The sequence below is a fragment of the Aplidium turbinatum genome, chromosome 16, assembly GCF_918807975.1.
Source record: "Aplidium turbinatum chromosome 16, kaAplTurb1.1, whole genome shotgun sequence".
Classification (NCBI taxonomy): domain Eukaryota; kingdom Metazoa; phylum Chordata; class Ascidiacea; order Aplousobranchia; family Polyclinidae; genus Aplidium; species Aplidium turbinatum.
The window spans coordinates 2788770-2810824 of NC_137487.1; the positions used below are offsets into that span (position 1 = coordinate 2788770).

The 22055-nt window shown below is 38.3% G+C and overlaps 2 protein-coding genes across 2 annotated transcripts in view; both read right to left on the reverse strand.

The window, feature by feature from the left end:
* Window positions 1-7933, reverse strand: part of LOC145785666 (bridge-like lipid transfer protein family member 2) — a 38542-nt gene extending 30609 nt beyond the window's left edge. Inside the window, exons 1-9 of the mRNA XM_082597352.1 lie at window positions 7851-7933; window positions 6742-6841; window positions 5077-5144; window positions 4575-4815; window positions 4259-4435; window positions 3249-3512; window positions 2314-2780; window positions 1803-1937; window positions 926-1096 (exon numbers count right to left, since the gene is read on the reverse strand). Coding sequence (XP_082453478.1) covers window positions 926-1096; window positions 1803-1937; window positions 2314-2780; window positions 3249-3512; window positions 4259-4435; window positions 4575-4815; window positions 5077-5144; window positions 6742-6841; window positions 7851-7891 — 1664 coding nt within the window. The 5' untranslated portion in view covers window positions 7892-7933. The remainder of the gene's footprint in view (window positions 1-925; window positions 1097-1802; window positions 1938-2313; window positions 2781-3248; window positions 3513-4258; window positions 4436-4574; window positions 4816-5076; window positions 5145-6741; window positions 6842-7850) is intronic.
* A 1072-nt stretch (window positions 7934-9005) lies between these two features.
* Window positions 9006-18863, reverse strand: LOC145785899 (uncharacterized). Its single transcript, XM_082597596.1, has 10 exons — window positions 18744-18863; window positions 18207-18330; window positions 17947-17999; window positions 13790-13964; window positions 12943-13146; window positions 11715-11934; window positions 11261-11488; window positions 10792-10952; window positions 9635-9753; window positions 9006-9084 (listed from the first exon to the last, which is right to left on the reverse strand). Exons 1-10 carry the CDS (start codon window positions 18797-18799, stop codon window positions 9006-9008), a joined length of 1419 nt encoding a protein of 472 aa, XP_082453722.1. The 5' UTR covers window positions 18800-18863.
* Between the last annotated feature and the right edge of the window lie 3192 nt (window positions 18864-22055).

Below are 22055 nucleotides of genomic sequence, written 5' to 3' on the forward strand. Positions count from 1 at the left end.
GGAAAAAGCGAATTGCACTTCGCTATTGCCACAGCGAACTCGCAGCATCAGGCTAAAACAGATTGTTAAAAGCTACACTGTGAAATACAATAGTAGTTGACTACTACAGTATAACAACGAAGCGACAGACACTTGTGTTGACTTACTGGCCCATTAAAACCGTTGTGTGTGGTGATACAGAAATCTTATTCCACCGTTATTCGGTCGAATGCCGGTGCGCAGGTGCATTGTAGTAGGAAAGTAGACGCAGCAGTAAGGGGGGTTATTTAGCTTTTTATTTCAAATCCAACTTCAGCCCTGATTTTAGAAAACAACAGTATATTCCAAGACTTACAGGTAAAACAAATTTGAAATTTACATCCAAGCTAAAATTAGTGTATCAGCAAAATCACGTTTCATTTAAGTCTTGAATGATTTTTGTCTATCAACTAAAATTCTGTTTATAGCTGTGAATGTGAAAAACGTATCAAATTACATTTCCATGCTAACTTCTGAAAAGTAATTTTCGGGGGGTGGAGGAATTGGATGGAAACTTTAAAAAAAATTACCAGAGGTCTTAGAATACACTGTTGTATTCTAAATTAGAGCTAAAGTCGAAAACAAAATAAATAAATTTATCCCCTTAGTAACTGTTGATGCTACTCTAGGAGTGCTTACAATTACTTCGTAATGCATTCCACTACGATTACAGGAAACGAGGAATCGATCGCGACTAGCAAAGACATAATGTTGATGGTCAGAACACCACGACGGACAGTTCCACACGAAGTTGGCATGTTATTATATATTTTGCATGATTGAATATAAATTCAACGTGCTATTGAGTTGCAAGGTCAGGAACTGTTTCCAATGCGTCGCATGAAAATCACGGAAGGATACAAAACGCCGATTACGTTCAGTAACTCAAAACATAAATAATTTTCACCTGAATGGATGGGATGTCTTCCTGTAAAGCCCCTTAACCCACTTGAATGTTGTGATGGACTGGTCGAAGGTGGCCGCAAAGTCGTATTTGTGGGGGAAGAAACATTTGAGAGAGCCAACGTGGAAGGACCATGCCCTGTTGGTCTCGGTGACAAGGTCGGGAAATGAACGTCTACAAAACATAAACACAACTTCAATGAACGTAAACGCTGCAAACTACAGAATGTACTGCTTGCAGCACGTGGGAGTAACGATGCTGTGTTTAATTTTACCTAATTGAAGACCTAAGTTGTAGGACTATGTAAGTCACATTTTGTTATCATCAAAAACGTGTTGTATGATGTCAATCCATGTCACGGGCAAAATTTGATTTAGAAAACGGCTTAATTTCGCTATATCACACGCTGGTGTTTGCACAAACACAAATGATTAAACAACCTTCAAAGACCTTTAACTTGCTTTAACTCAAAAGTTGTATTTTAGGCTTTAAGTTCTTCCACGGCGAACTAGAGAATATTCTCTAGTTCGCCGTGGTTCTTCGAATCAGGTCTTCAATTGTTCCACTGATACAACTCACCATCGCAGTAAATGCGCTGTTTTTATCCCGCTGTTTAAACGTGGCCACTATAGCCGGTTTTGTTCACATGACGTGGGCCACTGTGGGGCAGCCTTACGTACATTTATGAAAGTGGGAAGGCCACTGTGGCAGTTTTACGTAGCAAAAGAGTTAAAGTTTGTCCCTAATTTAACAGCAATGCTAATTTGTAAACAAAACCCGTCGTTTTAGCTTTATCCATGGAGGCAAAATCCCTCTTTTTATATTGATTGAACGTCGTATGAAGCTGGAATGAAGCTAACATGTCATTTACGCATTATACCTGTCTTTGTTGCACACTTCGTTGCTCCTGCTTAGTTCAACAGCAACGTTGGAAAACGCAAATACAACGTTATCGTCCATGGCTATCGACAATTCGTCGAAGTTAATATTGGTGTCAGCTTGTGATTGGAGGCACCTGAAATAGGATCACGTGATCACACTTGGATGAACAGAAAATATATAAAAAAAACATCGAGAAAAACAAAATTTCTCAAGCAATTACAGTGGTCACGAAAGTCTTCAACAGTTTAGAGAAGCAAAAGATCGAAATTAGTTTTCCAGCCCAACATGTGAATAAGCTGACACAACAAGATTTATAAGAGTTTATGTGTTAGTAAGAGAAGTCAAACTGTTTGGGCTAGCATGCAAAATGTTACCGGCTCCATGGAAAGAAAAAGTAGAGTGTAAATGCAGTGGCCGTTAGTCATAATCAAAATGTGTTGAAAATACGAAATCACATTTGCTTGGTAGGCGATTCCAGGGATGAAGCGCAACAAAGGTACATCACTCACCTTAGGGGAGATAAACAAAATTTAACGTTTTGCTTGTCGGAAACGCAGAAATGTAAAATGACGGCAGAAATATTAATGTCCAGTACAACTGGTCGGGGAGAGGCAAGCTTGCTGGAGGAGACCCCATCCCCAAACATCTTCACCTTGATTGGATCTTTGTGGGTAGTTTGTGATATATTATGATCACCGTGATTTGTGACATGTTCTCGCCGTGTGCTTGGGTGGTGGCCACTTGCACCGTGTTGTTTCAATTTGGATCGTTTATTGAAAAACGGTGAAAGAATGGAGACAAAGTCAGTGATCTCATAATGTATAAGCGCGTGCAGAGAGGGGGTCCACCGCACCACGATGTCATTGTCTGCCGTCAACGTCACAGAGAGGTTGTGACAGATTGCTTCTTTTATGTTTTCTGGTAATCTTCGCTCCTCTTCGCAATTGCTGTTGTTGAATTTTGCTGAATAACAAACCTACAACAAAACCATCGGAATTACAATCATCCATTAGCAGCAAAGCCAAACTTCAAGCAGACAATTACTTGTGAAGTAATTTAATGTTTCTCTAGAAAGTTCTTGCAGTTTTACACAATTGTAAAGGTATAGCAATGGATATCCAGCGCTTTGTGACGTGTTGTGACGTGACAACTCCATCATCCAATAAAAATAAATGCTTGTAATTGTATCAGCAAGGAAACAAAATCTTGCCATTAACCGAACATTTGCAAGCACTAGCAGCTACGAGCTTGAAATAAAAACAATACAACTGAACGTTGACATTGGTAAAACTGAGAAAAAAGGCAGAGCTTAAGCAAAGAAAGCGTACTACTAGCATGGTGCACTTCAACACAATATCCATTGCATTCCTCTGCAAATGTGTGAAACTTCTAAGACTAGTTCCCAAAGACCGAGAAAAACCTCAACAATCTAGCAAACCCCTACCTCTAGCAGAGCGAACGTCACGTGACTGTGCGTCATTAGCACCGACTCAACGCATCGGTGTTCCGCGGCTCGGGTTTGTTGGAGTCGCATGCTTGGGGGGAGCTTAGCGGACGGGGTTCGAGCCCCGTCGAGGCCGCCTTCGTAAGAAGCGAATGCTGAGAAGGTCGGATTATGTACCGTGGAAATGGCAACACCGATCACACTCAGATTCCGCGTCGCCTCGGCAACAAAATCGTCGCTGATGTTATCGCCGCTCACTTCAACCTGTGTGAAAATATGTTACTTCAAATTACCAACACGGTCAAGGTGGTTGCTTCCAAATAAAATAGTGACATGTGACAATGTGTTAGTGGTTTAAAAAAAACCTAATTATCTCGGCAACTGATGTAAGATAAATTTGTAACTGAGATATTCAAGCAAATAGGACAAGAACATTTGAAAAAAAGCATAACTTTTACTTTAAGAAAAAAATAGGTAGAATACCTTAACATATTAACTTCCACTTTGTAGAGTACAAGTCAATTCAAAGAGAAACAAGAATTTATTTGCTAAACTTCCATGTTAGATCAACTGCAGCATTAATAGTTTAGGGTTTAATACCCGAAATCGCGATTTGCAACACGATAATTTCAAGCTGGACCAGCAAAACTTTGAAAACTATTAATGCTGCAGTTGATCAAACATGGAAGTTTAACAAATAAATTCTTGTTTCTCTTTGAATTGACTTGTACTCTACAAGGTGGACGTTAATATGTTAAGGTATTCTACCTATTTTTTTCTTAAATTTTCGACGCATAAGTATCTGCTTTACGTGGATCCCTTACAAACTTTACGTTTATTTAAGGTTAAATGTGTCAAACCCCTTTTTAATTACTTTTACTTTAACCTGACAAAATAGCACCAGAGTTGTGCAAATTAAAGAAATATCACATTTAAGTGGAGGTTGTTCAATGTTCATCCCCACAGCGAAATCACCCAAAATAACTGCACATCTGCAGCAGATGCCCTACCTTGACCCGGTCAAACCGCGCGACCAAACAATCGGCACATGATGTTTCATCTGATGACAAGATGAAACCATTCACGCGTGACAACTCCAGCTCGAGGCAAGCCAACGAGTAGCGATGCTTCTTCACACCTATTCGGTTATCCTGTGGCGAGGCTGCGTAGTTTAGTGGAGTTGAGGTCTGAACAAAACAACAAATCGTGAACACTTCGGTAAAATCTAAATGGTGAAGCAGTTGCTTTCTTGTCAAGCATGAAAAACCATCGCTGCGACTTCCACCGTTTTACAAAGTACAACAGTCAATCGTCATAAGTTCGTACTTGTCTCTCATACGACGGCCTGCTATGGTGGGCATTCCTTCGCAGGTTGAAGGTGCACAAGACACTGGACAATGCCTCCGCTGCACGCTTCGACACTTCCACCTGGACACCACCTACTTTGGCATCGATCAGAAACGAAACTTCTTGCGGGTCGCTGTCCTGTTGGGGTTTGAAGCTGGCCGACCCATGCAAACCTAACCCCTCGACGTTGAACGCGCGACCCCACTGATGCACCCCGGCCCTGGGGAAAACAAGTTTGTGTTGAATATGTTAGAACTCTCAATGGAAATCATCTGCTGTTCGAGAATATAAAACCTTGAAAGTCAAGAGAATTGTTGCGTAACAATTGAAATAAACCCTGGAGTTGACGACTGCATGATGAACAAACAAAAAAATGATTTAAACGTTGATATAACAAATTATAAGACCGAATATATGGATTGCATGTTCAGAAGAAACAAAATGAAGTAGGAATATGGGCTCTAACGTGGTTGTAACGTACTTATAGTTGGAGCTGCTTTCGGGCGTACTGGAGTGAGTTCCAGGAAGTGGGTTTCCGTCTTGTGAAACCTGATTTGTGGAATTTATAAGAACAAGTGAGGACAAAACCAAATTTAGGTGATGATGACTAACAAGGAAATGTAAATAAGTGAAAAGTTAGCTCAAGAAGTCAGTTTAGTTAGCTCTAACGTGTCACAAATAATTATTCAACGCGTCACAAAATTATTCAATGTGTCACAAATAATTGTTTCATATTTTCTTCATTGTAGCAGAAAAACACAGTTTCAATAACTAATGAATAAACTAAGTGTAATACAATCACTACTCTAAATACGAGTTGCAGTATTTGCAGCCACTTTCAAACTAATTCATCTCAGCGTGGTGTTTCTACAAACATTTCAAACGCCACTTGAAGCATTTACACTAAATATATTTAAAAAGATTTGTCACGAAATATCCTTGCAGCTTTCGAGAGTGAGACTTGATAATCTATCTACCTGCATTCTTAAGTATTTATGCGACGAGAAAAGAGCTTTCATCTTCAGCATATCCTAATGAACACTTGTTTCACGGCGTAACGGTTTACCACAGCCTTCTAACAAGGCAATGTCCGGTTCTCAGATAAACCTCCTTGACCAACAGACTAGCTACCAGTTCAACAAACTCAAACACCAAGCCGCGTATACCCATTACCCAGCCTGTCCCGACCTGTTGTGCCTTGCCGGCATGACGCAGCCGTCTGTTGGGCAACGATGTTTATCTGACACCCGAACATTGCTTTGTTAGAAGGCTGTGGTAAACCGTTACACCGTGAAACAAGTGTTCATTACGATATGCTGAAGATGAAAGCTCTTTTCTCGTCGCATAAATACTTAAGAAAGAATGAAGAACTGAAGGTAGATAGATTTTAAAGTTTTACTCACTCTCGAAGGCTGCAAGGATATTTCGTTGTAGGTCCACGACCTTTATGTCGTGGACCTACTGTAGTGTTATTTACATATTTGATATGGGTGGAATGGTCACTGCCCTGTCATCTTTACCACTGTTGTTGATGGAAAGTTTAGGGCTTTATGCTCCTTGTTTCAGTTCAGCGGGCGGCCGACAAACAGCCTTGTACGAGTAGCTCAACAAAGTGAAATACTTATTGGCCTCATGTTATAAAAACGTGTTCTATCTTCTACAGCAGGGGTGTGCAACCTTTATTACAGGAGGGCCAGATATTAACAACTGGGTGAAACCGCGGGCCGCACGTTCATTTAACATATGATTTCTAGTAGTTGCAGGCACAAAAAGTAGTTTGTTTGTTATTCATGTTATTTTTATGGCATTATTAGGGGTTATCTCCTTGCAGAAATAATAAGTTAAGACGAATAAATTTCTGAAGAAAGCTGCTATTCAAATTTATTGTCACACCGTCTTTGAACGAGTTCAGTGAGAAATTTGCAGCTGGTTTCGTTTCCCGACAACTCTTTCCAAATTTACTTTAATGGAAGTGCTCGCAATCCAAAGTCCACACGTATCAGACTAAACTAAATTATAAACATGTTTCGCGGGCCGCACACAATTCAAAATTGGCACATCTTCGCGGGCCTCACAATTTTTCTTCGCGGGCCGCATTTGGCCCGCGGGCCGCACGTTGCACACCCCTGTTCTACAGCGTTCTTACCGTGCAATTGAAGCTTTCTGTCTTGGCCATGAAGCTGAAGTCTCTTGAATGCGGACTCTGGTCCATACTCCCCGTAAATGAATCGAGGCATATTGTGAAACTGCAACAAACGAGTTGTTTAAAACATGATTTTAAAACTTTCAAGCGCAGCACTGCAAGATGTACGGCCTTGCGGTGCACGAGAGCGTTTGAAAGTATGTTCTCTGTGCAGAAGTTGAACAAACATACTCTGCACTCTCGTAATTAGTTTCCAGCAAAGATTCCAATTCTTTATATGATGTTGTGCACTGTGTACGCCATACCAACAATTAATTTACTTTATCGTTTGTTTGGGGCATAACCTGAAAGTCGATAATAAGTGAACAGTTGAACACAGTACTAAGAGGTAGTTAAAACCTTTTTTTTAATTGAAATACTTCGGTCCATGACCTGACAAGTTCAAGGGGCTACAAATGTCGTCTATTCTCCAGTAAAACAAAACGTAAAGATTGTCCCAAGTCGATTTTAATGCAACTTATATTGCACACAACTTTTTCCACCTAACCCCATGCCAGAAATGACAATGTCTCTTTAAAACAGGCACAGTTTGACTCAGCAAACCAAAACAAACTACGCCACATGGTGATACCAGATAATTAAAAACAAACTATGAGCAGTTCCAATATGTTAACTTTTCAACTAACCCCACTCTCCCACATATATACTGAAGAAATAAAATGTATTTACAAAAAGTGGAACTGTAATCTCGGGTTGCGGCCGGAACCCGTCTGATTTTAATATTTACACTGTACTTTTTATTATTGTGTATTTCTATGGTTTTATTTTCCAAGCAACCATTTTTTCATTTAAAAATATACTTTTCTTTTCATGACAGGGCTTAAGGAAGGTACAAGTCATACAGTGGTAAAATAACCTAGATTGTGGTTTACGGTTTGCGTAGAATAGGAGTGGAATGTGGAGTCAATGCTTCTAAAGTATTTGGAGCAGGAGTGGAGTTTGAAATCATGACTTCGGAGTGAGAGTAGAGAAGGAGTTCAGAAAACCTGACTCCGCACAACTCTCAAGTCACCCAGTTCAACAGAGACATGAGTTGACTGAATCGTTCTCACCTTGGAGGATCTCCAACAGCTTCCTCTTCAACGCTGGACATGATCACATTGATGCTCGCATCGTACACCGTGCACTCCAATACAACGCCAATCTCAACGAGTTTAAGCAATTCGGAAATGCTCAGCGAGCCTGGTAGTGCTCGGTCTCTGCCAGGAATCCCGGCGTCCTCTGTACCTGGGAAGCAATGAAGTTCTGTAAGCCAAACTCGGCCATCTATAAGCAAGTAGGTTGGATTGGTTTTAATTGTTTTACGCTCTTGGCTAAACCAAAAGGTTCTAGAAAGCAACAAAGAAATTTGAAGACGGAAAAGTTTAAATTTAAATCTTATAATGATATTAATATCTGGATAGTTTTCATTTAAGTGGAACTTTACAAAACTTAATTGAATTTATTACAAGGTGCTTGAGACAAACGTTTTCATTATTTTATCGTACCAAGAAGTGAAGATAACGTGTAAATAATCACAAATAAAATAATGGAATACGAATAATAATGAAATCCTGAGAAGAACAGAAAGGTCAATGGTGAGAGCAATGTGTGGGGTGAAAACGAGAAGGGAAAAAAGGACTGAAGAATTGATGGATATGCTAGAGATGAGAGAGACCATAGATCAACTGGCAAGGGCAAACGGAGTAAGATGGTATGGACATGTGACAAGGAGGGAGGAAGGAAGTTTTCTTAGAAAGGCACTAGATCTAAAGGTGGATGGGAAGAGGAAACGCGGTCGTCCAAGAAGAACGTGGAAACAACAAGTGAAGGATGAATTTAAAAAAGTCGGACTGAAGGAGGAAGATGCAAGGGACAGGGTGAAATGGAGAAAAGGGATTAAAACAATTGCTGCGCGGAAACAATCGACCACCCCCACTAGTGGGGAACAAACCGACGATGGATTATGATGATGAATAAATTACTCTTTCTAAATGCTGAAAGGGGTAATTGTTCAACTCTGATCTTGAATCCTGACTAGTGCGTGTAACTGTACACGTTTGTGCAATGCGTCACTAATTAAAACAGCAACAAACAGAGCATGATGACCATCAAATGATATCAACCCAATCCAATTCCTATAATTCGGAATGTTATGTTTGTGCAGTTCAAGATCCAAATTTTTCGCATGCGCGTAATTAACCCGCATGACCCACTCCCATGTCGCACTAATTACCTTGCAATATATCCGGATGGGAAAGGTGGCCTGATGGCTCGGGACTGCTGGCAGCTCTCATGCGGGGCCCCCTGCAACTCAATCATGTAAATAAGCCAATATTTTCCTGTAAATAAGCCAATATCATGTAAATAAGCCAAATACCTGCCAATATTTTCCTCAAAACACCAAGTAGGTTTTCCTCTGGTCCTTAAGTTATTAGCTAACTAAAATAAACATTCTGATATTTTTCTTATTTGTCAAAATAAAAACGACATGTTACCAGCGTTTCAATCGATGCAAGACAAGTAGATAATAAATTAGTTGAGAAATTATTTTTCCTCGTCTACGAAAGTCTCCCAACAGCTTCACGTAGGAATTTGTGCATATTTGTTCAAGCTTCGACCCAACACAGGTCTTGTCATGGTTTGAAGCTCCTAGGCGAAAGCGACGATGTTAAAACATCGTGTGATCTGCTTTTCCAACGATTTTCGTTGTGGTATTTTTGTCATGAAAAACGCACTTGGTCAGCTCCTCAGCAACAGGTTAGATTTTGATATGATTAAAATATAAATTATCTCCCACACAAAAAGCTCATCCTTTATTTATCTTGTAAAAATCATCCTTTAAAAGCATGCTAACCTTGAGTCTATATCGCTATCTTGCGGTGGAAAATAGTAGAGCGCTTGCCGCAAGATGGCTTTTTGTTGCTGAGCATCTTGTATTTTGTGAAGTATGATGCTCCAAAACTCCACAGATTCCTGAACACCAAATCACAATAGTATATTAGATGAAATATTACACACAAGACTAGCAAGTCCATGGCTGGGCTCGGACGACGCAGATGTCTGTTTCATCACGTGACCGGTTGTTTGCTGCAACTTGTTGAGAGATCTACACGAGGGGATCGATACCAACGAGCATAGGCGCCGACTCCAGGGGGGCGGGGGCGGAGCCCCCCGTGAAATTAGCTCGGGGTGGCTGCCCCTCCGCAAATTATTAAAAAGAAATCCTAAATCAAATGTTTCTAAGTTCAGATTTGCGTTAGTTTGACCTTCATTGCGGATCGATCTCAATTAAAAGATCTACTTGTTGCAACAAGAGCGCTGCTCCTTAGATAACAAAAGAAACAGAAGTACGATAGCTGATAAACGCCAGCATGGTGCCGTTGAAGCATAGTAACAATGATTGAAAAACGTTGTTCTTGATTTCTTCTGCTTTGTTTTTTCTTGGGAGTGTCAATAACGAGGTGCGGTTTGCTGTTTGTTCAGTTTAGTATCTATTCTACGCGTATTAAGAGCTAAAGTTCAAAGTGACCAGCATATAATTCGAAGTAGCCCCTACATTATAAAGCTTGGCGATATACAATGGCATATAGACGCAAAAAAACATCAATGCTGACAAACAAATTTCAGCATTTTGAATGTAAGCAATCAGTCGGCTAGAAAGTTTGCCTCCCCGGCGATTTTCAAAACCCGGCGCCTATGCCAACGAGTCATTTTATTTAGAAAATTTGTAACTCTACAAGAAAGCGCTCTCACGGAATTGGCCGACACGATGCGAGATAGCTGAAAGCGAAAGAAGAAACCTAAGTTTCAATACAATACGATGATGTTTCGACGTACACAAACATCGTTTTGATTAAAATCCTTGCAAACATTTTCGCAATCGTAATTCCAAGAACACACAAACAGGCAGGATCAAGTAAAGCAGTTTCAAACGCACAAGCAACACATCGCATCTGATGGTGCCAAAGTGCGGCTTCACACTGCATAACCCTCTTGTACCATACTTGTTACCTTATGTTTGTAATCAGCATGCCAAGATGTAAAGTCGAAGGAATTGGATAGCACGCCATTGGGAGTCAGCTTCGACTCAAGCACCGTCTTCCCCATGTCTGCCACTTTGTGTTTATAGTAGTCAGTCATTGCGACATCTTCCACGGTAAGGCGAATATAACCTGAGATAGACCAACCTTAAAGTAAGCTATCTTTTAACTCATTTATGAGCAATTCAGATAAGTTTAGGAAGGGAAACTTAGTTCTTTGCAGTGATGCATGTTAAAGTTGCAAAACCATCTAATAATACAGTATAAAGCATAGTTTGTAGAAATGACCCTCTGTATCTGAAAAGCATTGCTTGAAACAAATTAGACCAACCTCATGCAGCAGGTGAAGTTGGTAAGTTCTCTCTCCATTACATGTCAGCATTTAGAGTAGCACATGAAATTTCTTGGCAGTTATTTTCAATAAAAGTATTATTTCTTACCGCTGGGCACCTTGAGCTCATTTCTTGACGTCTCCACAATAACGGGGACCATATTATCAGTGTCTTTGACTTGCTGAAACATAATCTTCCTTGAGCAAACGTGTGCCCCCCTGATTGTCTCCCCCATAGTCTCGTCCCCGAAGAATGCAAGGCCAAAGGAACGAATGCACAAGATTGTAGTGGTTGGTAAGATCTCAATCACGTTCAATAGCTTGTGCTCTACTTGTTCTGTAACAATGATGTGGAAATAGTGATATTATGTGTATTGACTTCATAAACTTAACTTTTAACATACTATTTGGCCACCTTCTACTGTACAACCACATTGATGCAAAAGATTTTGTCGGAAAAATTGAAAAATGAGTCTACATATCCAACAGTTAACGTCAAAAGTTTAGAAAGGAAATATTCATATTTAAACTAATGAAAACAAATTGTCAGAAATTTATTCAACCTCTAGTCATGATCGCTTCAGAATTTCTATTGAAATGTTCAGGCTTGATTTGTGGAAGCAGAATGCCAGGAATCAGCGCCCCCTCGTGAAGATCAATCTGCAACTTGCTCAGGTCAAGATTGACAGTGTCCAGTTCAACAGAGGGGTCTAGCCGACTGGCCAGGATGGCGAGCTCAATTGAAGTTGAAATTTCAGCGATGCACGAAGTAACTTCAGATGCCTGGTTTGATATATTATAAAAGAAATATAACAACATCAATGGAAGAAATAAAACTCATCATGAAACTTTTTCTGTTTTCACCGAGTTGTCACGAAATCACATGAGATCTTTGACTGTGTTGAAAGAGCTGCTCAACGTGAAGTGAGTTTTTGCGCTCCGTAAATTTTATGATTATTAATGTAGTAGGCTACAGCATAGGTGGCAGTTGACCTTGGTACCTTTTTGGTCTTTCACTGTCATTCTTGTTGTGCGAATTACTTGTGTTTATTCTGTTTTGTATATATTTTTTTAATCACTAGCAGAAAAAAATAAACTGAACTGAACTATAGCAACAGCAGTAAACCCAAAATCGTTTAAACAAACATGTCACACTACAAATGCAATAGCTGAAAGTACGCATCTGTGTGACACTACGCTTTCTAATAAATGAAAATCAAGTATATAATAACTACTAGGTCATGAGACAAATAAAACACCGGGCAACGGCATCAGATATATTTCGTAAATATTTTAAATTACTATACAACACCATTGTGCTGAAACTTGGTCGTAAGATGGCAAGCTTATGAAAAGGTTCAGAGTAGTTGTCCACACTGGTTACAAAACATAAGTTCCCGGCAACAAATTCAGTTCATGTTTAGATTGATCCACTGCAAACATGGTAAAACTTTACTGGATTGTAGACATAACAGCTGACTGGGTTGTGGACATCTACTGGTACCCATCTATAACTAGCAGGAACATTGCAGACATTCATATACCGTAATGAACTATTAGACAACGTTATAGCTGCGACAACCACAGCACATCTAGTAATCGTCAGGTATTATTGCTTACTATATACAGCAAAACAAATCTCAACAGTCTGATGCCATTTAGTTTGGACAAATCTTATTTATTATTTAAGGTTGTTAGCCAACTTGGTTTGCAATCGAATATCTGTTGATAACACTTCACTAAATATATTTTCATTTGGGTAACATATGATCTTGAAGTCCTTGATATCACCTCTTTAGGGGTTTTTAGAATTTTTCCTTCCACAGTTTGAAGTAAAAGACTTCCAGTCACTGCATGATTTCCTCCTTCACGCTCTGCAACAATTGATTCACTGGAGGCAAGGTGGATGCCACAGATGTTGACATGAAGAAGGGAGTCAGGTACAAGCGCATGGAGAACCATGATGTTGAGCATGTCGATGTGAACAGAAACATACTGCAAGAGAAAATCAATACATCCAAGCATTGAGTTTATAGCAGCAAGCTTTTAAGCTGTTTAAGCATTTATCGAACAACCAAAATTAATATTACCGCAATAATCGTCAACTAAGTCCATTCCAATTAATCCAATGGTACAAAGGTAAACATTTGCATTTCCAATACAAAGGAAAATATCTCTAAATCAGTCGGAAAATTTAAAATCCACACAGTCTCAATTAATAGGCTAGTTTTATTTTCTGTTTTTGTTTCAAAGCAAAATGGCTTACAGCAGTAGACTATAAAATGATCGCCAATGAGTGAAGTTTAGATAAGAGTTTCCAATCAAAATTCGGTTTACTAAGAGTTAAAGTCAATATCGGAAACCCTAGTCAGTAGTCACGCAATATGAGTCAATAAATAAATAAATTAATGCTAGTCTGTCAATACATAATTAAAAAATAAAAAAAACAATGAAAACTATTAATACTACAAAAAGTGCTCAAAGGCTTCAGATAGTAATAACTACATTTGATTTAATTAAAAAATATGTGCGGTCCTTAGCTTCTGTTTCAAGCCTCAACAATGAGTTGCGTCGACACTATGCAGGTACTACGTGGTGCATGATTAGAGACAAAAATACAAACCATTGAAATCCCTACCTTAAAAAATGCAGGTAAGAGATTTAGTAGTTTATTGTATCGCTTTGAAGTAGAAGCTGTACGTCTGTGAGCTCTGGCGCTATTGAAGCTTCCATCTGAGGAGGAGCTAGAAAGCGGGTTTGTTCGAATTTCTCCACGCACACGAACCTCTCCAATATGAAGTGACACCAAACGACTGAAGACCAAACTCAATTACGTAAACTGTACAAACAATACTGTGCAACAGTACAATTGAATAGGCCTACCCTTACTACATCATTGCAATGTTTTATGAAACTTGAGACATGACCACCAACAGGCAAGTTCTCTGAATTTTGAGATTAAAATCATCAGCTAGGCCTGGCCCTGTTGCGTCATGTATTCACTAAATTGCAGTGATGCATTTAGATAAAAAAAGCTTTGTCAACAACATACATTTTTATACTGTATATTAGGGTGGAGCTTATTTTTTGATTTTTGAAATATGTTTTTCTTACCCTCTCAAATTGTTCCTTTATATGAAATAACAATTGAGAAAAAAAATCAGTGCAATTGAACAATATTTAGAGGTAGCTCAATGAGGGATGACATATGATACTTGACATAGAGACTTGGTTATCGGCTTAAAACGTTTGCAATTGCCAACTTTATAGGCTTAGTTTTTATGTTAGTTGCAAAAAACTGTATTTTGAGCCAATTTGCGGCCAATTTTCAATTTTACGACAGATTAAATTCAATTTTTGATGATTTTATAAGGAAACAGTCAATAAAATAACAATTTACATTTGTTAGTGTATGATATAATATATTTTGTTTTGAAAGTGGGCTACTGGTATATAATTGGTGAACGTGCTTTTGTTCGAAATGGATCGAAGAAAGAAGATCTGGCTCCTTGATGATAATGCCGATACGCCATTACGCCTGATCCATTCCTCGGGTCAAAACCTCCAACTGTAAAAGATGTACTTCGCAAATTCAAGGGGACTCATAACGTTCTCCAAGCTGACTCTAACGAAACATCTTCACTAAGAGATGCCTACAAACAAACAGCAGAACAAGTTATTGAATAGTGAGCGAGGACTCATATTGCTACGAAAACATTGAAGAACGTTATTTCAATGATTGAGAAGCTAAACAATAATTGGAAGACGCTTTATTTTCAAAGGAAGAAGATTACTATACAGCAGCAAACAAAGAGATACTTTCCTGGAAGAATTCTATAAAACATTTTGGGCAGTGAGTCCTGATTATGAGAAGCTACTTGAAAACAGTACTGATCCCAGAAAAGTAGAAGATAAACAGTTTCTCGAGAACATGAAGACAACCTGTGACGGAAGTGTTGGCTGCCAAGATAATGAATATCAACGGAGACTGACGAGGAAAGCCGAAAGGGAACTAGCTACAGCAGCGAAACAGTGTGGACCATCTCACAGTCGTGCTGAGATTATCGAACCAGACGACCCCAATCCAGTAGAGACTGAACCAGAATATCGAAATGATGAATACAATCCCATTCCAACGAGATCGCGAGAATCTCGAGTTGGTAAGTCTTCACCATTCTCTCCAGGTGTTTGTGTAGTAGCAGACAAGCACAAGATCTAGTTGAGAGGTTTGACTGAGCTTTTTGAAGTCGCTCACAAAGACAAAGGTGGGGATCTAGATGAAATAACTCTTTCTGCAGCTACATCAAAACGAAGGAGAGATAAAATTAGAACCGAAGCTGGGACGAAATACCTGAAAAGCAATTTGGAAAAGCTAACTGGAGGTTGTACTCTGCACTGGGATGGGAAACATCTCAAGAGCTTGACACACATCGGTAAATCAGAGAGGGTGGCTATACTTTTAGAGCAGGAGGGCGATGAAGTCTTACTTGGTAAGTCCAGTTTATTGGTAGCCTATTTTGTACAGTTTTTTTAATTTTCAATAACAACTTATACACAATAATATACCGTAATTAGTTTCTGATTATATAATTCAACGTGTTTCAGGAATCCCACAAGTTTCCGGCAGTGATGCTGAATTCATTACCAACGTGAAGTGGATACCCTCAAGAAGCTGAACATCGATCATTGGGCTGGTATTCGACACCAATAGTACAAACTCAGGATGCATCACAGGAATAGTTGTTAGACTTGAGAAGATTTTCGGTTGCAAGTTGCTAGAACTAGCTGAGCTGGTGTGTGGTGCAGCAAAAACTCCAAGCACATTTGTGGTATCTGGGTGAGTGGTTGGCTATACTAGCCTTGTTCAGCGACACCACGGACAAGGAAGACAAGGCTGACATGGCGAAGAAGCTTGTCTGGTATAAAGGGAAGACACTATCAGCCTCACAGGATATGTCTATCACTAAGAATTTCAGTTCAGTACGACTGAAAAGCTTTGTGGGTCCTGACTCCTGGACATGTTTTGGACTTTGTGGCATAGAGCCAACATTTCTTTTTAAACCGGTGCCACGATGGTCAGCAGATGAGACGTTCATTAAGCTGTCGGCCCTGGCCAGTTCAATCAAGGTAATTAACGACTCAGCAGAGAGAACCCATGGCATGCTAACCAATTATCATCTTGATAGAATCACCAGATCCCTGGAACAACGGCAGCATTTGCTCCAAGTTGTCAAGGGAATAGGAACACATCAGAAGGATTTGCTGAAGAATGGAAGAGGAGAGCGATGTACAAAAAAGTTGATTAATGCAATGAGTTACTCTTAGTTGTTAATCTATACCACGAGACTTAGTAACTTTTGAATTGTGGCTTATTGACTGTTTCCTTATAAAATCATCAAAAATTGAATTTAATCTATCAAAAATTTAAATGGCCGCAAATTGGCTCAAAATACAGTTTTTCACAAATAACATAAAAACTAAGCCTCCTAGAGCTTAGAGTTGTTATACAAGCTAATATAAAGTTGGCAACTGTGCACGTTTTAAGCCTATAACCAAGTCTCTAAGTCATTCCTAAGCCAAAATATGAGTATTTGGAAAGCAATACTTCTTGCGCGTACCCGGAAATCATAAATATGGGGTAAAGGGCTCTTTAAGGTTGGACAATCGCCCCAAAATTTTATGGGTGTTCTAGTTGGACCATATCGCAACTTTGGGAGGGGATTGAAAAAATTGGTGATAGTGGTGTAAATTTGCAACGCCCTACTCCCAAACCATTGAATTTTCATCATTTTCATAATCTTTGAGGTCATTGAGCTACCTCTAAATGTAGGAATTTAGGCCTGAAACTTTATACACATTGTATCTATATCAAAAGGAACGTATTCAGGGGGTAAGACTTTCAAAAATATAAATTTAGTTTTTTTTGGATATTTTAAGCTCCACCCTACTGTATATACAATTTATACATGTTAATATAACTGTTTATTGTATACTGTCACAAGTGGTTAGTAGGGCATTTACAAACTGAAGCCTGTGGCCCCCTAATAGGGACACGGGTGTGGGCTTTTACTGGTGACCACCAATAAACATAAAGCAAAATACATATTATATATATATATATATGCAAATTTCTACAACTTTAAGCGGTCAAAATGAGTACCTTGGTCATCTCCTGTCCAATAATAAATGGTCTTCTCATACGAACCATTGAGGGCATTTTATGTTAATTGTGTTGGCAAAAAGTATTTTTACCTTGGTTAGGTTCTTTGACTTAGAGCATGTTTCACAGAAATAGTGTAGATTAAAAACTCTTTGACAAGTTTCTTAAGTTTACCATATTATATATAATATATACATTTTTTAGTAAGCAAAGGGCGATGAGTTTGAGGGCTACTTGAAGGGGTCACGAGCTATGAAAGCATGAGAACTACTGGTTTAGTATATATAACTAGAAATTTATGAAAAAACAATATATATTACTGTTCAATATCTACCGTACTTAAAAACTAAAGTTTTTTTTGTTTACTAAAATATTATAATGCAGACATGGCATGAATTTGCAGGAAGACAAGGCAATAAATGCAGACACTCACAAATACAACTACGACAGTATAAGAATAAAAACCAAGGCAAGGATATCAATTGTTACTGTCAACAAACAACATGCAAGAGATAAAATATCACCATGTTACGGAGCTCTACACAAAGCTTTCTACTTAGCTCCAAAAAGCATATCATTAGATCATAAGTTATAAGATTGTAACAAAATAGACAGCTCTTCTGAAATCTAGTTACCTTGATGCATTTCTTGAGAAAAACTTCAGCTTTAAAGATGCTTTGTCAATTTCCTGTCAAAGAAACAAATATCGTCAATCAAACAACAAGCTTATTAAGAAGATAATATCCAATTACAATCTTTCAACAAGTGTTAAATCAAACCAGACAAAAATTCATTATCTTTTTTGGTTTATGCGATTAGATTCCATTTTGTAAGCCTGGTTGAACATGAACTTAGCATGACTAACTTCATAGACAAATTAAAGAAATATAATTACAATTGTCTGCAGCTGGTTCAGTCGGATGGTGATGTCATACACAGAAAACAAACCAATTGATCTGATTGCAGTATCCACATCAAATTTTGCTTTTATCCATCGAGAAATTTGCCATCGAATGATTCTACAATATACATATACTTGCTTATTTTTATAAAATCAATGCAATGCCTATCTAATTAGATGCATAGGCTACCATGCAGACTGCAGAAAGATAGTAGGCTAGATTCAATATTATATCTACTACAGTATTGTTACAAAATGTAGCATTCACTTTTGACAATAAAGTTTCTCTCTCTTTATGCTATGCATAATTAACTTAAGCTGTTACTAAATAACTGGGCTATTGCTTTCTTTCTTTCAGTTCAATAAAAATATACATAAACTACAACAATTGATAACTAAACCTGACATCACTTTTCAAGCATAAAATATAAACAAGTCATAAAACTAAAAAGTTATGAGCTGAGCCATTATTTCTTAAAAGCAGCGTAAATATCATACAAAAAATAATCTTATAAGCACTAAGCAGCCTACCTTGTAAATACCCAGCAAACGAATAGAGCAATGACTCCATATAACAGCGACCACATTATTAAACAAACTTTTTATTAGTATTATACCTGCACATACTACTAGTAGGGCTTTTGCTAATTTTCACTAAACAATGATTGTAAATTTTTTTTTATATCAAATTTAAACAGCCCATGGTTACCAGGCGCGGATCTAGGAGTTTTTTTTTGGGGGGGCCAGAAAATTTGAAAATGAACTAAAAAGTAAGAAAAAGAAAAAACAGATATGAACAACCAGTGGCGTAGCCAGGAATTTGGGGGGTTTGACGGCCGGCGGGCGAAGCCCGACGGCGTGTTCGCCAAAGGCGACACCCAGCGGCGGGGGTCTGGGGGGCCTCCCCCAGAAAATTTTGAAAAATTACTTTGAATTTGGTGCATTCTGAGAGCATTTTCAACAAAAATATGGGTATAAATATTCCTGTGAAATAGTGCTGTCCGGTGGCATAGCAAAAGGATAAGATCATGTTTTCTTCGGCATTTTTTCGGTAATAAAGCTAAGTCTCTATGTTTTCTTGTTGCTAATTCCTGGCTGAGATGTTTGAATGTGGTTTGGTATTGGCAAAACTCGCTCTTTTAATGCAGTTTCGCTTAAAATTAGGCAAGCTTTGTTTTAGAGACATGGAGACTGAAAGCATCATTCTCAATATCGTGACGTCACAAGCGTGCCAAAGGGGGGTTGTAAGTCCGCTGTGGGACTAATATCAGCTGTTTAGAAGCATATCAAACCATGCAACAATTTCTCACAAAATTTCGGGGGGGCCCGGGCCCCTTGGGCCCCCCCCATAAATCCGCGCCTGATGGTTACCCATAATAGTTTAAGAAACTACAGTAGAGTCATTCCATTATAATTCAACAAATGGTGAACACTACCACCTCTTAGATTTTCTTCATTTTTACATATTTAGTACATATTTTAGAATAATATTCATAACTGTTGGAATTTTTTTGATACCTTTTATCGTTTTCAAGTTATCGCAATTTAAAATTTTACATTTTTGCCACTAGTGGCGCCATTGTGCGTGGGAACATTTTGGGAAAATGCTCTAAAGTCACCATTTCTTGTCCAATTATGATGAACAAAGTGTCTATTCCCATGTTCTCATGGGTGAGGAATTCAATTATGCTATTAAAATATCAAAAAAACAATTGCTTGATATGAAAATCTTCATGTTAATTTTAAAAAGTTCCTCAAACTTTAAGGCCCCCCCACTCCCCCATGATTGCATAATTTTTTTTCTGATTGGCTCCATTTTGTAAAGTGATTGTTTAGTTACCAAGAAACGGAAAATCTTTCACTGAACTTTTCTCTAAGTGCTTTTATCACATTGACTGTTAGCATACCCATTGAAAGCTAATGATTGTATTTAAGCTATTGTGAAGTTAAGGATAACAATTATGACTTCAGAGCCATTGTGACTTCACAAAGACATAAAAATGATGTGGTTAACCTCAATTTAAAATAAACAATATCACACAACGTCATAAATATCAATTTATTAAAATATAGAGCTTTTGCTACACATGTGTGGCTTCTTCAGTATAATCTTATTCAAATAGAATTATATTTGAATATTTTCAATAGTTTCTATTTGAATAAGATTATACTGAAGAAGCCAAACTTGTGTGGCAAAAGCTCTATATTTTAATAAATTGATTTTTATGATGTGGGGTGATATTGTTTATTTTAAATTGAGGTTAACCACATCATTTTTATGTCTTTGTGAAGTCATAATGGCTCTGCTCTGAAGTCATAATCGTTATCCTTAACTTCACAATAGCTTAAATACAATTATTAGGTATGCTAACAGTTAATGTGATAAAAGCACTTAGAGAAAAGTTCAGTGAAAGATTTTCCGTTTCTTGGTAACTAAACAATCACTTTACAAAATGGAGCCAATCAGAAAAAAAATTATGCAATCATGGGGGAGTGGGGGGGCCTTAAAATTTGAGGAGCTTTTTAAAATTAACATGAAGATTTTCATATCAAGCAAATGTTTTTTTGATGTTTTAATAGCATCATTGAATTCCTCACCCATGAGAACATGGGAATAGACACTTTGTTCATCATAATTGGACAAGAAATGGTGACTTTAGAGCATTTTCCCAAAATGTTCCCACGCACAATGGCGCCACTAGTGGCAAAAATGTATAATTTTAAATCGCGATCACTTGAAAACGATACAAGGTATCAAAAAAATTCCAACAGTTATGAATATTATTCTAAAATATGTACTAAATATGTAAAAATGAAGAAAATCTAAGTAGTGTAAAATTTCTTTAAAATTTGTTGAATTATAATGGAATGACTCAGTAGCTCAATTGGTTAGCGCGTCACTTCTGGAACGAAGAAGCTTCAAAATCAAGCGGCGCTGGTTCGACTCTCGGGGTGTGTGCTTGAGCAACGCACGTTAAGGACTGCTCTCTATTCAGCGGCCTCTTGTGGATGGAATAGTTCCCGGCAAGAAGACTTCAACAATCGGAAACTTCACTCTGCCAATCTCGGTGACCGGGCCTGCGTCAGTGATTCAAAGCCTCTACAAGTATGCGAAACTACCAGGATTAAGCTCTGCAAGAAGCTTTCCCAGTCTGAGGATAAAGATTCAATCACTCAAATATTTATACTGGTATCACCATAAAGACAACCGTATAGCAAGTGACAACCGAACTTCAATAAATTGGGGTAGGCTAGGTGATAATCGACTAGCCTAATTAAATACATTTTAACACAGTTTCACACACGCAGAAGGCTTGTACAAAAGTAGTAAATATCAAACACTTAACTTCTACCCATAAGGAGTCTACATTGTAAAAACAACAACAAAAAACATTTGGTTTCCACACTCAAGGTGCCACCACAAATTAAAAAAAAAAATTAAGCAATTGGATCGAGCGAGTTTGCCACACACATTGGACAGAATTTACCACGAAAACAAAACACACAACAGCAGCTGTCCACGCACTAGTATAATCCGCAAAAACCATGGCGATCTATACTACTGGCCATCCCAACGTGGCAACAGCCAAATAATGTGGGGGCCTATACGAAAATTCAATTTACCAACTGAGATAAGTGTTACAACATATAATCAGCAGTTTTCATTGAAGTATTATACTGTTTTTTAGCCTAAAAATTGTAAATACAGTGCCAAAACGTAATTAAGATGAAATATTATTAAATAAGTGGCAAGAAAGCAGGACAATAGCTACATGTTAAGAATACCATGAGAATTAAGATATCAACAGAACCAAGGTACACGAAATCAAGAGTGACCCAACT

Bases quoted from the DNA above. Each gene is read 5' to 3' on its own strand.
- LOC145785899 (XM_082597596.1), bottom strand. From the start codon at position 18,799: ATGTGGTCGCTGTTATATGGAGTCATTGCTCTATTCGTTTGCTGGGTA. The intron at 13,965-17,946 runs GTAACTAGATTT...TTTGGTCTTCAG, and splicing joins TTCTCAAGAAATGCATCAAG to TCGTTTGGTGTCACTTCATA. The intron at 11,489-11,714 runs GTTGAATAAATT...TCATTGTTACAG, and splicing joins TGAAGCGATCATGACTAGAG to AACAAGTAGAGCACAAGCTA.